Below are 18,609 nucleotides of genomic sequence, written 5' to 3' on the forward strand. Positions count from 1 at the left end.
AAGGGGTCAGAGAAGGATTTGAATGCACATATCTACACCGTAGATACCACCAACAGCATCAAGTTGACCTGTCAAGAAGAAAAAGACACTCGACACAGTACTGGTTAAGTAAAATGATGGTACTATCAAAGTATTGGTCTTTAGGAAAAAGACTCACCCGGACCAACACCTCAACTTCCGATCGCATCACTCCTTAAACAATAAGTTGGAAGTCATACGAACTCAAGCTCAACAGATGTGAAAACAATTGTCAAGACAGGAAACGAGAGCAAACTGTGATATCTAACAATATCTTACACTGACTTAGGGTGATATCTAACAATATCTTACACTGACTGAGGGGTGATATCTAACAATATCTTACACTGACTGAGGGGTGATATCTAACACTATCTTACATTGTACACTGACTGAGGGGTGATATCTAGCAATATCTTACACTGACTGAGGGGTGATATCTAACAATATCTTACACTGACTGAGGGTTGATATCTAACAATATCTTACACTTACTGAGGGTGATATCTAACAATATCTTACACTGACTGAGGGTGATATCTAACAATATCTTACACTGACTGAGGGTGATATCGTACACTGACTGAGGGGTGATATCTTACACTGACTGAGGGGTGATATCTTACACTGACTGAGGGGTGATATATAACAATATCTTACACTGACTGAGGGTGATATCTAACAATATCTTACACTGACTGAGGGTGATATCTAACAATATCTTACACTGACTGAGGGGTGATATATAACAATATCTTACACTGACTGAGGGGTGATATCTAACAATATCTTACACTGACTGAGGGGTGATATCTAACAATATCTTACACAGACTGAGGGGTGATATCTAACAATATCTTACACTGACTGAGGGGTGATATCTAACAATATCTTACACTGACTGAGGGGTGATATCTAACAATATCTTACACTGACTGAGGGGTGATATCTAACAATATCTTACACTGACTGAGGGTGATATCTAACAATATCTTACACTGACTGAGGGGTGATATCTAACAATATCTTACACTGACTGAGGGGTGATATCTAACAATATCTTACACTGACTGAGGGATGATATCTAACAATATCTTACACTGACTGAGGGGTGATATCTAACAATATCTTACACTGACTGAGGGTGATATCTAACAATATCTTACACTGACTGAGGGGTGATATCTAACAATATCTTACACTGACTGAGGGTGATATCTAACAATACTTACACTGACTGGGGGTGATATCTAACAATATCTTACACTGACTGAGGGGTGATATCTAACAATATCTACACTGACTGAGGGTGATATCTAACAATATCTTACACTGACTGAGGGGTGATATCTAACAATATCTTACACTGACTGAGGGTGATATCTAACAATATCTTACACTGACTGAGGGGTGATATCTTACACTGACTGAGGGGTGATATCTAACAATATCTTACACTGACTGAGGGTGATATCTAACAATATCTTACACTGACTGAGGGTGATATCTAACAATATCTTACACTGACTGAGGGGTGATATCTAACAATATCTTACCACTGAGGGTGATATCTAACAATATCTTACACTGACTGAGGGGTGAATATCTACAATATCTTACACTGACTGAGGGTGATATCTAACATACTTAAACTGCTGAGGGGTGATATCTAACAATATCTTACACTGATGAGGGGTGATATCTAACAATATCTTACACTGACTGAGGGTGATATGTAACAATATCTTACACTGACTGAGGGTGATATCTAACAATATCTTACACTGACTGAGGGGTGATATCTAACAATACCTTACACTGACTGAGGTTGATATCTAACAATATCTTACACTGACTGAGGGGTGATATCTAACAATATCTTACACTGAGGGGTGATATCTAACAACATCTTACATTGACTGAGGGTGATATCTAACAATATCTTACACTGACTTAGGGTGATATCAAACAATATCTTACACTGACTGAGGGTGATATCTAACAATATCTTACACTGACTGAGGGGTGATATTTAACAATATCTTACATTGACTGAGGGGTGATATCTAACAACATCTTACATTGACTGAGGGTGATATCTAACAATATCTTACACTGACTTAGGGTGATATCAAACAATATCTTACACTGACTGAGGGGTGATATCTAACAATATCTTACACTGACTGAGGGTGATATCTAACAATATCTTACACTGACTGAGGGGTGATATCTAACAATATCTTACACTGACTGAGGGTGATATCTACCAATATCTTACACTGACAGGGTGATATCTAGCAATATCTTACACTGACTGAGGAGTGATATCTAACAATATCTTACACTGACTGAGGGTGATATCTAACAATATCTTACACTGACTGAGGGTGATATCTAACAATATCTTACACTGACTGAGGGTGATATCTAACAATATCTTACACTGACTGAGGGGTGATATCTAACAATATCTTACACTGACTGAGGGGTGATATCTAACAATATCTTACACTGACTGAGGGTGATATCTAACAATATCTTACACTGACTGAGGGGTGATATCTAACAATATCTTACACTGACTGAGGGATGATATCTAACAATATCTTACACTGACTGGGGGTGATATCTAACAATATCTTACACTGACTGAGGGGTGATATCTAACAATATCTTACACTGACTGAGGGTGATATCTAACAATATCTTACACTGACTGAGGGGTGATATCTAACAATATCTTACACTGACTGAGGGGTGATATCTAACAATATCTTACACTGACTGAGGGGTGATATCTAACAATATCTTACACTGACTGAGGGGTGATATCTAACAACATCTTACACTGACTGAGGGGTGATATCTAACAATATCTTACACTGACTGAGGGTGATATCTAACAATATCTTACACTGACTGAGGGGTGATATCTAACAATATCTTACACTGACTGAGGGGTGATATCTAACAATATCTTACACTGACTGAGGGTGATATCTAACAATATCTTACACTGACTGAGGGGTGATATCTAACAATATCTTACACTGACTGAGGGGTGATATCTAACAATATCTTACACTGACTGAGGGTGATATCTAACAATATCTTACACTGACTGAGGGGTGATATCTAACAATATCTTACACTGACTGAGGGGTGATATCTAACAATATCTTACACTGACTGAGGGGTGATATTAACAATATCTTACACTGACTGAGGGGTGATATCTAACAATATCTTACACTGACTGAGGGGTGATATCTAACAATATCTTACACTGACTGAGGGGTGATATCTAACAATATCTTACACTGACTGAGGGGTGATATCTAACAATATCTTACACTGACTGAGGGGTGATATCTAACAATATCTTACACTGACTGAGGGGTGATATCTAACAATATCTTACACTGACTGAGGGTGATATCTAACAATATCTTACACTGACTGAGGGTGATATCTAACAATATCTTACACTGACTGAGGGGTGATATCTAACAATATCTTACACTGACTGAGGGTGATATCTAACAATATCTTACACTGACTGAGGGGTGATATCTAACAATATCTTACACTGACTGAGGGGTGATATCTAACAATATCTTACACTGACTGAGGGTGATATCTAACAATATCTTACACTGACTGAGGGGTGATATCTAACAATATCTTACACTGACTGAGGGGTGATATCTAACAATATCTTACACTGACTGAGGGGTGATATCTAACAATATCTTACACTGACTGAGGGGTGATATCTAACAATATCTTACACTGACTGAGGGTGATATCTAACAATATCTTACACTGACTGAGGGGTGATATCTAACAATATCTTACACTGACTGAGGGGTGATATCTAACAATATCTTACACTGACTGAGGGGTGATATCTAACAATATCTTACACTGACTGAGGGTGATATCTAACAATATCTTACACTGACTGAGGGGTGATATCTAACAATATCTTACACTGACTGAGGGGTGATATCTAACAATATCTTACACTGACTGAGGGGTGATATCTAACAATATCTTACACTGACTGAGGGGTGATATCTAACAATATCTTACACTGACTGAGGGGTGATATCTAACAATATCTTACACTGACTGAGGGGTGATATCTAACAATATCTTACACTGACTGAGGGGTGATATCTAACAATATCTTACACTGACTGAGGGTGATATCTAACAATATCTTACACTGACTGAGGGGTGATATCTAACAATATCTTACACTGACTGAGGGTGATATCTAACAACATCTTACACTGACTGAGGGTGATATCTAACAATATCTTACACTGACTGAGGGGTGATATCTAACAATATCTTACACTGACTGAGGGGTGATATCTAACAATATCTTACACTGACTGAGGGGTGATATCTAACAATATCTTACACTGACTGAGGGGTGATATCTAACAATATCTTACACTGACTGAGGGGTGATATCTAACAATATCTTACACTGACTGAGGGGTGATATCTAACAATATCTTACACTGACTGAGGGGTGATATCTAACAATATCTTACACTGACTGAGGGTGATATCTAACAATATCTTACACTGACTGAGGGGTGATATCTAACAATATCTTACACTGACTGAGGGTGATATCTAACAATATCTTACACTGACTGAGGGGTGATATCTAACAATATCTTACACTGACTGAGGGGTGATATCTAACAATATCTTACACTGACTGAGGGGTGATATCTAACAATATCTTACACTGACTGAGGGTGATATCTAACAATATCTTACACTGACTGAGGGGTGATATCTAACAATATCTTACACTGACTGAGGGGTGATATCTAACAATATCTTACACTGACTGAGGGTGATATCTAACAATATCTTACACTGACTGAGGGGTGATATCTAACAATATCTTACACTGACTGAGGGGTGATATCTAACAATATCTTACACTGACTGAGGGTGATATCTAACAATATCTTACACTGACTGAGGGTGATATCTAACAATATCTTACACTGACTGAGGGGTGATATCTAACAATATCTTACACTGACTGAGGGTGCGATATCAAATAATTGTCCCCCTCCCCCTCCATTTTAGTCAAAATCGTATCTTCCACTGGAGTAAAAATATAAACACATACTACATATGTCTTCGGAATTTAATGAAGTTGGAGCAACACAAAATGTACATTCATTGTTGATAAATAGTCTAGATACTTGGTTAACGGGTACGTCACGGACGGCCTTGACCTCAACATGTAAACTGAAAATGTGACCACATATCGGTGCTAAAGTCTATCCGACCACATTAAGTTATCTCGTTAAATGATGTAAATATGTGGTCTGGCTTGTCTGACTGGGGAGGTACATTGCTTTAATAACACATATCATAATAATATGCCGTGGAACCCAAGTAATCCGAAGTTTTGTCAGCATTAGTTACATTGTAGGTTACACTGCAGTTACGTTAAATGTCTAGATTAATTAGGTTACAGTCTAATTACGATAGATATTCGGACTAAAGAGGTTATCAGTATTTTGTTTACGTTAGATTACAAAGTTTGACAACAGATGTTAATATCACACCTCTATTTTACAATAAAGAAATACAATTAACAATATTTCACATGATACATTTATAAATTAAGTAAATAATAGAAAACATATTTCCCATTATTGATATGCTGTTAGTGAATATAAACACTGTTTTATTTCTGTTTTAGATTGTTTTTACAGATATGTTACAGTCGTATTCAGTAAACGTGATGACACCTTTAACTATTTCCCACTATTGGACATTATGGATGTTTTACGTACGGTATGTAACGTCACCGTTAATTGTGACGTGGGAGAAAACGACAGCTGGTCTACTTTCGGGACTGGGAGGTCAGAATGACATACGATTGATGAGGTAAACACTGTGTATCTGGTATGTTCTTTGTACCCCACGTTACCTCGGGTAGGTCATAGTCCACAATAAACAATTACACAATTAGTCTGTCATCAGTTACAGGCACGGCACCACAGCAACCGGTTGTTGACCTCCGCTAATACCGATCTCCGTCTTTACCTGAAGAGTGACCAACAGGTTTACCTCTGGATCAGAAGGTTAGTACCATAACTGATTAACTCGCAGAATCACCAACCTGATACTAGCCATGATCTGTTAGTACTTCTGATCGTAATTGATAAAGGTGAACTACTCTGTCGGAAAAATCTAAATAATATAACACGGAGTAATGTCCGACAATTTAAATAATATAACACGGAGTATTGTCCAACAATTTAGATAATACAACACGGAGTATTGTCCGACAATTTAAATAATACAACACGGAGTATTGTCCAACAATTTAAATAATATATCACGGAGTATTGTCCAACAATTTAAATAATATAACACAGAGTATTGTCCGACAATTTACACGGAGTAATGTCCGACAATTTAAATAATATAACACGGAGTATTGTCCAACAATTTAAATAATATAACACGGAGTATTGTCCGACAATTTAAATAATATAACACGGAGTATTGTCCGACAATTTACACGGAGTAATGTCCGACAATTTAAATAATATACATTGTAACACGGAGTATTGTCCAACAATTTAAATAATATAACACGGAGTATTGTCCAACAATTTAAATAATATAACACGGAGTATTGTCCAACAATTTAAATATTATAACACGGAGTAGTGTCCGACAATTTAAATATTATAACACGGAGTATTGTCCGACAATTTAAATAATATAACACGGAGTATTGTCCGACAATTTAAATAATATAACACGGAGTATTGTCCAACAATTTGAATAATATAACACGGAGTATTGTCCGACAATCTAAATAATACAACACGGAGTATTGTCCGACAATTTAAATAATACAACGCGGGGTAATGTCCGACAATTTACACGGAGTATTGTCCGACAATTTAAATAATATAACACGGAGTATTGTCCAACAATTTAAATAATACAACACGGAGTATTATCCAACAATTTAAATAATATAACACGGAGTATTGTCCGACAATCTAAATAATACAACACGGAGTATTGTCCGACAATCTAAATAATACAACACGGAGTATTGTCCGACAATTTAAATAATACAACACGGGGTAATGTCCGACAATTTACACGGAGTATTGTCCGACAATTTAAATAATATAACACGGAGTATTGTCCGACAATTTAAATAATATAACATGGAGTATTGCCGACAATTTACACGGAGTAATGTCCGACAATTTAAATAATTTAAATAATACAACACGGAGTATTGTCCGGCAATTTAAATAATATAATAATAATAATATGGCATTGGGTAACCGTGACTTACGGACGGTTCCATCAAAACCTCATTATACTGACATTGGGTAACCGTGACTTACGGACGGTTCCATCAAAACCTCATTATACTGACATTGGGTAACCGTGACTTACGGACGGTTTCATCAAAATCTCATTATACTGACATTGGGAAACCGTGACTTACGGACGGTTTCATCAAAATCTCATTATACTGATATTGGGAAACCGTGACTTACGGACGGTTTCATCAAAATCTCATTATACTGACATTGGGAAACCGTGACTTACGGACGGTTTCATCAAAATCTCATTATACTGACATTGGGAAACCGTGACTTACGGACGGTTCCATCAAAACCTTATTATACTGACATTGGGTAACCGTGACTTACGGACGGTTTCATCAAAATCTCATTATACTGACATTGGGAAACCGTGACTTACGGATGGTTTCATCAAAATCTCATTATACTGACATTGGGTAACCGTGACTTACGGACGGTTCCATCAAAACCTCATTATACTGACATTGGGTAACCGTGACTTACGGACGGTTCCATCAAATCCTCATTATACTGACATTGGGTAACCGTGACTTACGGACGGTTCCGACAAAACCTCATTATACTGACATTGGGTAACCGTGACTTACGGACGGTTCCATCAAAACCTCATTATACTGACATTGGGTAACCGTGACTTACGGACGGTTCCATCAAAACCTCATTATACTGTCATTGGGTAACCGTGACTTACGGACGGTTCCATCAAAACCTCATTATACTGACATTGGGTAACCGTGACTTACGGACGGTTCCATCAAAACCTCATTATACTGACATTGGGTAACCGTGACTTACGGACGGTTCCATCAAAATCTCATTATACTGACATTGGGAAACCGTGACTTACGGACGGTTTCATCAAAATCTCATTATACTGACATTGGGAAACCGTGACTTACGGACGGTTTCATCAAAATCTCATTATACTGACATTGGGAAACCGTGACTTACGGACGGTTCCATCAAAACCTTATTATACTGACATTGGGTAACCGTGACTTACGGACGGTTTCATCAAAATCTCATTATACTGACATTGGGAAACCGTGACTTACGGATGGTTTCATCAAAATCTCATTATACTGACATTGGGTAACCGTGACTTACGGACGGTTCCATCAAAACCTCATTATACTGACATTGGGTAACCGTGACTTACGGACGGTTCCATCAAATCCTCATTATACTGACATTGGGTAACCGTGACTTACGGACGGTTCCGACAAAACCTCATTATACTGACATTGGGTAACCGTGACTTACGGACGGTTCCATCAAAACCTTATTATACTGACATTGGGTAACCGTGACTTACGGACGGTTCCATCAAAACCTCATTATACTGACATTGGGAAACCGTGACTTACGGATGGTTTCATCAAAATCTCATTATACTGACATTGGGTAACCGTGACTTACGGACGGTTCCATCAAATCCTCATTATACTGACATTGGGTAACCGTGACTTACGGACGGTTCCATCAAAACCTTATTATACTGACATTGGGTAACCGTGACTTACGGACGGTTCCATCAAAACCTCATTATACTGACATTGGGTAACCGTGACTTACGGACGGTTCCATCAAAACCTTATTATACTGACATTGGGTAACCGTGACTTACGGACGGTTCCATCAAAACCTCATTATACTGACATTGGGTAACCGTGACTTACGGACGGTTCCATCAAAACCTCATTATACTGACATTGGGTAACCGTGACTTACGGACGGTTCCATCAAATCCTCATTATACTGACATTGGGTAACCGTGACTTACGGACGGTTCCGACAAAACCTCATTATACTGACATTGGGTAACCGTGACTTACGGACGGTTCCATCAAAACCTCATTATACTGACATTGGGTAACCGTGACTTACGGACGGTTCCATCAAAACCTCATTATACTGACATTGGGTAACCGTGACTTACGGACGGTTCCATCAAAACCTCATTATACTGACATTGGGTAACCGTGACTTACGGACGGTTCCATCAAAACCTCATTATACTGACATTGTGTAACCGTGACTTACGGACGGTTCCATCAAAACCTCATTATACTGACATTGTGTAACCGTGACTTACGGACGGTTCCATCAAATCCTCATTATACTGACATTGGGAACCCGTGACTTACGGACGGTTCCATCATAACCTAATTATACTGACATTGGGTAGACGTGACTTACGGACACCGATATCAATTTAAAGCTGATCACAAGGCTGTCCATTTTTATGAAGTTTGGGTTATCTCAATCAGGGAAAGAGCCACTTAATCTTTGTTGTTGGAGAGGATGCATAAGTTAAAGCCAAAAGTGGAAAAGATGAGTAGTAGGAATATAAATGTTTTAAGGAGGAAGAGAGAAAACATCCGAATGTTTAAATGGTTAAAGGTCGCGTTCTTATTCAGATATATGACTAAAACATCCAGATAGAGTAGACCCCACATTAGAAGCCTCTCCTCCATAATACGTATATGTAATGGCATTAGAAATTGGTTATAATTAATTTTGAACTAAATCGTTTTCATCATTATGTACTCTTTCGTTCATTTTTGAATTTAAACATTTAAATCTTTAAATTTCTGTTCGTTTAACTAAATTTTTGTTAGAAGTTAATTTACCTATCGGTATTCTCCGTTTGTGATAAAAAGTTTCAGTTTCCGGGTTATTAAGTTATCATGGAATAGATATCAACATTTTGAAGTGTGTTGATTTTGACAACCACGTATTTATACAATAGAAATACTGTAAAACGGAGGTAATACGTCACTGATTTGTGACAACCACGTGTTTATGACGACGTGTGAACAGACACTACGTGGCATTGTTGTTATTCCATGTAACACAATTAACCTAAGACGTGTTTCAGTACTCTAACTAGTCACCAATAGATATCTATGGTATTTCCCCCTTATTTTTGTTATCCGATGAGTGTTTTGTCTTTTTCTTTCTATTTTGTGTTAAATGACTATTGTCTGAATAAGACATCGTTAAATTGTTGTTTGTGGAGATTTTTTTCTAAAACGTGTTATCAAATTAACCTTTTTGGGGTTTTGTTTGATTTTTGCCCTCTTAACTATACTATGATGTATATTATTTACAAATTGGGTTGTATTCCCCAGCTGCCAGGATAGGGACCTTCTCGCGGAAGACCTATTTCATTTCCGTTTATCGTTCATTTTCATTTCATTTCATTTGCTTTTGATTATGTGGCAATGTAATCTGTGTCAGGTGTATAAAGTTAATCAGTTCGGTGACTGTAACATGTGTCAGGTGTAATATCGTCAGCCGAGCTATTTTGTGTGTGGTGACCGTCAGCTGACCTACCGAGTACAATGTATATGGGATGTGATACCCGATAAAAAGGGACCAGCTCATCAGCGACAAATGTCATACACGGCCAGAAGTTTAATAGCAAACATGAATGTATATCTAAATTTGCACAAAAATAGTCATGTAATGTAACAAAATGTTAGTGAGGACATGTAGTTCCTTAAAATCACCAACACTTGCTGTAGATGCTAACAGTTTCTTCTATAGAGTCACTTTGTGGTGAGATGAAGCATTGAATAATTCCAAGTCACACACATGATCAAGCCTTAAAGATAGCCGTGCTGTTAGCCTCACGAGTATCTATATCACACGATAGGGAAATTTGTTTGGCGGGAATTTACTTCATATAGGTATAAACGCTTATTTTGTTTTGACCATAAAATCCCAATGCAATCAATAAAAATATTCCTATACCATCACATACTTTTAAGACATATGGTCATAATAAGAATGACGTTTTTAAGTCAAATTGTTAAACTGGTGTTAGTTTGGGGCCTACTATATATGTAAATGAACTACATTTGTCCAAATGCATGCCATGCTACCTCCTAAAAGTTAATCAAGTTACTTGTGTTAATTACACCATAGCAAGAATTTATAGGATTATAAAATATCACCGTTTTTACTAGATATGCTGTTAAACAATTCTTCATGTTATTATGTCAAATCAGTCTATCATCAAACGATCTACTGTAAATGGTTTCCTTAGATTAATCCAACAGATGATCTTAGGTACCAGGACTCCGTTCATTGCTGTCTTTTTTTTTAGTTTCTGAATCCAGTAGAATTACATCGTAAATAGTCCACTTTAGTTATCATCACACCTAACATTAGCTGGAAAAAAACATGATTAAAAAAAAAAATAAAAAAATAGAAAGATCTTTCATCTCCAAAGTGTTATTCTATGAAATGAAAGTAAACTGGAATTTTTCTAAAACAGTAAAAGTTATCAACTTTACCTTGATGAAACACGCAATCAAAGATAACCAATAAGTATTAATATTGACCAAATTAATGTAACCTGCAATAAATGTTTTTCGTAAAGCCACATGTCGGGTAATTCACACGGATTATTTCCTTCTAAGAAGCGTGACATTGGAGATAGTTTCAGAAACGGCGATAAGCTGCAACATCTTCTTGGTAAATTCTTTGTGCCTTAATTGGCAACCCCTTGATTGATTGTGATGTTGAAATTAAAAAAAAATCTTGTGTTTTTTGCATGTTGTAGCAATGGCTAATACCATGTGGTTACTCCTCTTGTGCTGCTTGGCTGTACACTCAAGGGAAATAACTCTACAAACATACAACGTCGGTCTGAACCCACGTGTGGAAAACATGGATATCAGGAAAGATGCAGTTGTTCCTGAGCTTAGACAGAACGGAAGTGACGTTGTATGCCTGCAAGAGGTACGACTTGTCTGTACTCAAAGTATTCGTCATTTAATTCGGATAACTTTAAGTTTAAAATGTACTCCTTTGTGGGTACAATCACGTTCAAGTCTCGTCTTGATCCTGCTTAAGGTTTGTTTTAATCTTATATAACAAACACAAATCTGAACAATTTGTAACAAATCGAGACGGCTATTGCTTATAGAACTTTTTTCACAAGGATTCTAATAAAATGTGTATTTTTTGACCTTCACAAAAAGCCAAAATTTAACCGTGTTTTAGTCTAGATTGATGACTTTAATTTTCAGTGTGTGGCCATTTTTAATTGTAGCAAGCTCATTTTTGCTGTATAAATTTGTTATGATCAATACAATGAAAATGATAACAAGGATGTGAAAATATATCCATTATTGAAATTTATTTTTGGTGTTAAGCACTTTTGATTTCTCTGACCCCAAAATGGTGAAAAATAACGCAAATAATAATGGGACAAAAGCATGAACACAGACCTCCCATTTTTATGGTTGTTTAAGAAAGACTTACATGTTTTCTTATGATCTGCTAAGTATTTAAAAAAAAATTCAAATGCAGAACTTCTTATATAAAGTGTTAATTCTAAAAAAAATTTAGTATTCTGCCATTAGAACTTAAGGGATGGAGGTAACGTCAATTGCCAACCAGAGTTAAATGAACAGGTTAAATTTCAAGAAATCTAACTTCCATTATTGAAAAAAAAAAAAAAAGTGTTTTCGTCAGTTCTGCTAGTATCCATACATATCTGAAAACACATATGGAAGATATTTTATAGATTTGTCTCTAAAAAATAATTATTTTTGCCAGCTCACAGCACCAAAACAAACACACGGATATATAATTCTTGTATTTTCTGCTATGCTAATTACTCCTCTTTCCAAAAGCGTATATAACGGGAAAAGTTTAATACAGGATTTGTTATTGCCATCACAGATGTGTTCATCCTTTAGAAAGATTGCTAGTGTTTAGCTAGTGTTACTTACGTTATATAATTACTGTACGACCAATGGCAAATGTAATGAGCATACGTTAGAAAATTAATCTTCACCCAATCAAGAGTAACCATGTTACGATAATATACATCAATATTGTATTATAGATTTGGAGAAGTGGAGACGTTCAGCACATTATCGACTCTCTAAGAGACATCTACCCATACTCCCTTAGTCCGCTCCATGACCAGATGGGCAATTTCCACTACCAAACCTTTTGGCCTCCATGTTTTAGCTGGGCAGCCATGTCATTCGCGACCTGCGCACTGACGTATTGTCGGAACGAACCGACAGAGGAGGATGTGGTTCGCTGCGTGGTGTCATGTGGGTTCGTGGATGTGTCACGTGAGTGTATCTCTTGCGTAGTGATTGGAGGAACTTTCGCTTCCCTTAGGGGCTGTGTGTACGGTTTTGGCTATAACTACAATCCCCAGGGACTACTCTTGCTCAGCAAGCGGCCGCTCTATGATGGATCTGTCACAGACTATTTCCCGGGTACAAAGACTATAGCACAGCGGTCGTATGTCAAAGCTGAGGTGAGTGAAGACCCCCAATAAGGTACCGATGATGAACACAGCCTATAGTATGGTTGATAGATACACATGATTAAGTTTGAATGAAACCTTTTACTGTTGGCTGGTTTAAAATGTATCGGAGCCATCTGATTTGTCCACGACATACAATTCTGACCAATTACTAGGTTTGTTTCCTCCCAGACTTAAAAGGCGATATGTAGAAATTAAAGAGAGAGTTAAGTTCCGTTTGCTTTTATCGAAGAGATGCACATTATTTCCGAAGAGTTTCCGGTTTCATCAACTCCTACCACATGTAAAGACTCTCGTTTTAATGTCATAATCCCGGGACTCAAATACTGTCGATATATTGAGACGAAAATCCTTTGACATCAAGAATAGATATTTAAACAAAAGCTTAGACCTTTCGAATTTATTCCGTAGCGAAGTGGCCATTTCATTATATACTTTTTGTTTTTAATAACTCGTCGTGTAAATAACCAGTATGTTTAATTAAGTCAATGTTTATGTTGTTCAGGTAGAACATTTCGGTCCTGTTGTTTGCACACATATGACGTCATACCTTGGGGATTTCTACCTTGAACGTGAGTATTGTGGTAATTACGGTGTAAAAGACGATAAATAATTGTTTTGGTTTGGCCTTCCGTGCGTGCGATATGCATGCGTGTGGTGAGTGCGTATGTGTGTTTTGGGAGGCTGCGTTATGTTTGTGTTAAGTCTCCTTGTGATAGGCCGGATTTTTTGCCGATTTATAGTGCTACCTCACTGGAGCATACTGCCGAAGACACCCAGCAAGACACACCATCCGGTCACATTATACTGACAACGGGCGAACCAGTCGTCACTGCTAATATGCTGAGCGCTAAGCAGGAGTAGCAACTACAATTTTTAAAGACTCTGGTATGTCTCGGCTAGGGGACAAAACCCAAAGCCTTCCTCACAGGGGCGAACGTTCAACTAAATGCCAAAAGTGAGGCATTGTCAAGGGAGACATTAGGAAGAAGAAACTTGTTAAGAAAGAAGAAAAAAGATAAGATCCCAAATTTAGTCGCCTCTTACGATCATGCAATGGGGACAGCAGGTATAATTCTTACTGCCTACCTGCAGGGCAGGCGTTAGATAAATGTCTGTGAATTACACTCCTTGATGATAATTGATTTAGGAGATAATTGAGGATATGCAGGACACCATAATCAGATGTCATACAATCGCGGTAAGTTAGGGGACACTCGAGGCTTTGAAATCGTCCAGTAAAATTAAAAAAAAATAGCTAAAGAAAATTGAGGTCACGTGTTTATGTATTATCGTCAATTTTTTTTTTTACATTACAGCCAGTCTGATGGACAGGTTCCGGGGCTGGGCAGACCAGAGCCAGTATGAGGCTAGTGTCCTGATCAGTCTATTCAACCGTGACCGGAAAGGCGTCATCATGGGCGATCTTAACACAAGTCCAGATTTACCGAGACGGGGCGTCTTCCCTCACATGGCAGGTAATGTAAACTTACAGACCCTCGGTATACTGGTCTGATGTATACTATAAATAGCCCCACGCGCGCTTCCGTCAGAGACAACAAGCGTGAGTAATATAAATTGAAGATTAGTCGACACCGTCACAAATTCTTTATTCAGAATAATTGTTCATAAATATATATACATGTACTTGATACATTTAATTTTAAATACATCAGCCTGAAAGTTCTCCTCAACATGTGGTCTTTGATTTACTTGGAAGCAAGACCTAGCTTTGAATACACGTTTTTGGGATAGATGAGGTTCAATTTTATAGTCATCATACTGAAATGTCACATCTGGACAATTTAGTGTCATACTTTGTCATATCATACTGAAAATGGTCGAATTAGTCGTCAAGCGGGCTGCAGCAAATACCATTTTTATAGACTCCGGTATGTCCCGGCCAGGGGACAGAGCCCAACGCCTCCCTCACAGAGGCTCCAATAAAGGCAAGGGGACTAAACTCATAGCCTTGACTAAAGGGGTGAACGCTACACTAAAAGTCAAAAGTGAGACGGTGTCAAGAAAGACATTAGAAAGAAACTGTTGTTTAGAAAGATGAGAAAATATAAAATTTTAAAAGATTTAGTTCGAAATGGTGCCATTGGGAAAATTAAAATTATGTTCACCTTTCTGCAGGGGTGAGTGGCGATCTACGTACTATTGGTTAATAGTGAATAACGAATTACACAATATAAGTAGTGCTGAATGACGATCTACACAATATAAGTAGTGCTGAATGACGATCTACACAATATAAGTAGTGCTGAATGACGATCTACACAATATAAGTAGTGCTGAATGACGATCTACACAATATAAGTAGTGCTGAATGACGATCTACACAATATAAGTTGTGCTGAATGACGATCTACACAATATTAGCAGTAGTGAATCACGATCTACACAATATTAGCAGTAGTGAATGACGATATACACAATATTAGCAGTAGTGAATGACGATCTACACAATATTAGCAGTAGTGAATGACGATATACACAATATTAGCAGTAGTGAATGACGATCTACACAATATTAGCAGTAGTGAATGACGATCTACACAATATAAGTAGTGCTGAATGACGATCCTCATAATGTTGGTAGTACTGAATGCCTATATACCTACAATAAACTCAATCAATTAGATCCGCAATCAATGTTATTGGTTGGAAGGCCTACACGTATCGGGTTAGCAGCATCTCTGTAAAACACAATGGTTTTATATTAAAGTGAGGTAAGCGTATGATTGGATCGGATACTAAAACACATCTGATTATAAAATGTCTTGATTACAGCTTCCTACAACGAGTTTCTGTACGGCCATTGGAGCTCGCCTTTCGTGGAAAACGTGGGTACGTGTACATTCTGTAAGGATAACGTTCTTACGTTTGACAATGAGAGTTGGATTTTGGACCATGTGCTGACAAAAGGACACCACGTCGTAGACTCCAGGGTAATGTCTACTATTCATTTCGTTTTCCTTTTTGTTATTTACTGACTTGTAAACTACATTTTTGTATATATTTTAAAGCCACACACCTGTCCTGTAAAGAACAAAAAGAAACTTTGTTATTAACATTTTGACAGTTTTATCACCCGTACAACTTTGGACCATAACATTAATTGCCATTTATTTGACATTATACGCTCTGATGGAATAGTTAAATAGCTGATTCCAATTTGGCGGGAAACGTTGTCAACGACAGGAAGTAAGAATTAGTTCCAGTCTCAAATCATGTTTTTATTCCGTGAGCTATTTTAAAAATTTACATTTTCAATTGACGTATTACTTTGATTTGTATCATAGTTCATTTCAAAATAAATTCACCAAATTCAAAACGGGAGCAAAGAACAGCCCCGTGTGTGCGGGACCCGACCTCACGGTGGACAATATATTCCTACGCGCCAGATTGAAGTTAGCCAAAGTGAAATTAGAGTAATTATGAAATTTCAGCTCATGGAATCTTTATATTGGTCATTGAATGGTGTGATTGTGAGTTTTCGTAGTTGTATAGCTTGTGTTGGCACAGGTGATGGACGACGGAATAGTTTATAAGAATTTAAGGATCCTCTGCCGACTTGCCATTGGACATTTTGTCGCTAAGTTTGTCGATACCTACCGAATACTGTTATGAGTTAACTTTGGATATTTAATTCTTTCCTTTCAGCTTCTTCACACAGCAAACATCGACGGTCAAAAATTCCCCGTATCTGATCACTACGGCGTAGAGGTAACGTTTGATGACGAAATTTGATGAGCGAACTGTAACACGTGGCTGGCCGCTACCTGTTCAATGTGACATTGTATAGAAACAAATATGAGAAAATTCTTGCATAATTATTGTAAATGGAAACGTTCTGATAAAAGTCGTTCCGCATTCATTGTGTTAATGGCAGACGATCACAATTGTATTTGTGGTATGAAAACCGACTCATATGGTTTTTGTCGTTCTTTCATCACTATTTATCTACTTTCCATTTCAAAAGGTAAAGTCGTGTCAGATTAAACTAACCTTATGTATAGCAGTCACTCTAGCATTTGTCTGTATAACCTAGATAACGTGTACCTCCACAGGCAGGTAGAGAGATAAAGCGTGGATGGGGAGAGTGAAAAGAAATCAGGTAAAAAGTAACACTGAAAGTGAGAATAGGTAAGGTAGACGGAGTAAAGTTGTGCTATCAATGTACTTACTGAAGGTAGAAAGGGAGAGATATGGAAGTAGGAAAAACGATAAGTGAGAGATTGCAGAAGAGGAATATGTGAGAGATCGAAGGAATGGGAAACTGAGAGATCGAAGAATTTGAATAAATGAGAGATAAAAGAATCAGGAAAAAAATGAGATATCGAAGGAGTGAAAAAAGTGAGAGATCGAAGAAGGGGAAAAAGTGAGATGTCAAAGAAGTGAGAGATCGAACGAGAGTTATAAGTGAGAGATTGGAAGTGTTGGATAAGTGAGAGCTCGAATGAATAGAATAACTGAGATTGAAGGAGTGGAATAAGTCAGGGATCGAAAGAGTGGAAAAAGTGAGCCATCGAAGGAGAGGAATATGTGAAACATACAAGGAATACAATAAATGAGAGATTTTAGGAGTTAAATAAGTCAGGGATAGAAGGTGTTGGAAAATTGAGAGATCGAAGGATGGAATAAGTGTTTGGATTTGATAAGTGAAAGATTGAAAGAGTGAGATAAGTTAGAGATAGGAGGAAAAGAATAAGAGAATAAGAGAAATTGAAACATTTGGTCGCAGAGGAGATTGAAAGACAGGGATTTTGTCTTTATTACTGGAATAATGTAAATTTACGGATAACATGTTATCGTTTTTGAAGAAAGGATAAACCGGGGCATTGATATACATATATATATACT

At 37.4% G+C, this 18,609-nt stretch overlaps 1 protein-coding gene across 1 annotated transcript; it reads left to right on the top strand.

The window, feature by feature from the left end:
* The first annotated feature begins 5,953 nt into the window (after nt 1–5,953).
* On the top strand, nt 5,954–17,672 carry LOC117338317. The gene is made up of 7 exons (XM_033899613.1): nt 5,954–6,155; nt 12,010–12,188; nt 13,303–13,731; nt 14,246–14,312; nt 15,060–15,218; nt 16,537–16,694; nt 17,410–17,672. The coding sequence occupies exons 2-7, from the start codon at nt 12,012–12,014 to the stop codon at nt 17,494–17,496; spliced, it is 1,077 nt and encodes a 358-aa protein (XP_033755504.1). The 5' UTR covers nt 5,954–6,155; nt 12,010–12,011; the 3' UTR covers nt 17,497–17,672.
* The last annotated feature ends 937 nt before the right edge of the window (nt 17,673–18,609 follow it).

This window comes from Pecten maximus, chromosome 11 (assembly GCF_902652985.1).
Source record: "Pecten maximus chromosome 11, xPecMax1.1, whole genome shotgun sequence".
NCBI classification, from domain to species: Eukaryota; Metazoa; Mollusca; class Bivalvia; order Pectinida; family Pectinidae; genus Pecten; species Pecten maximus.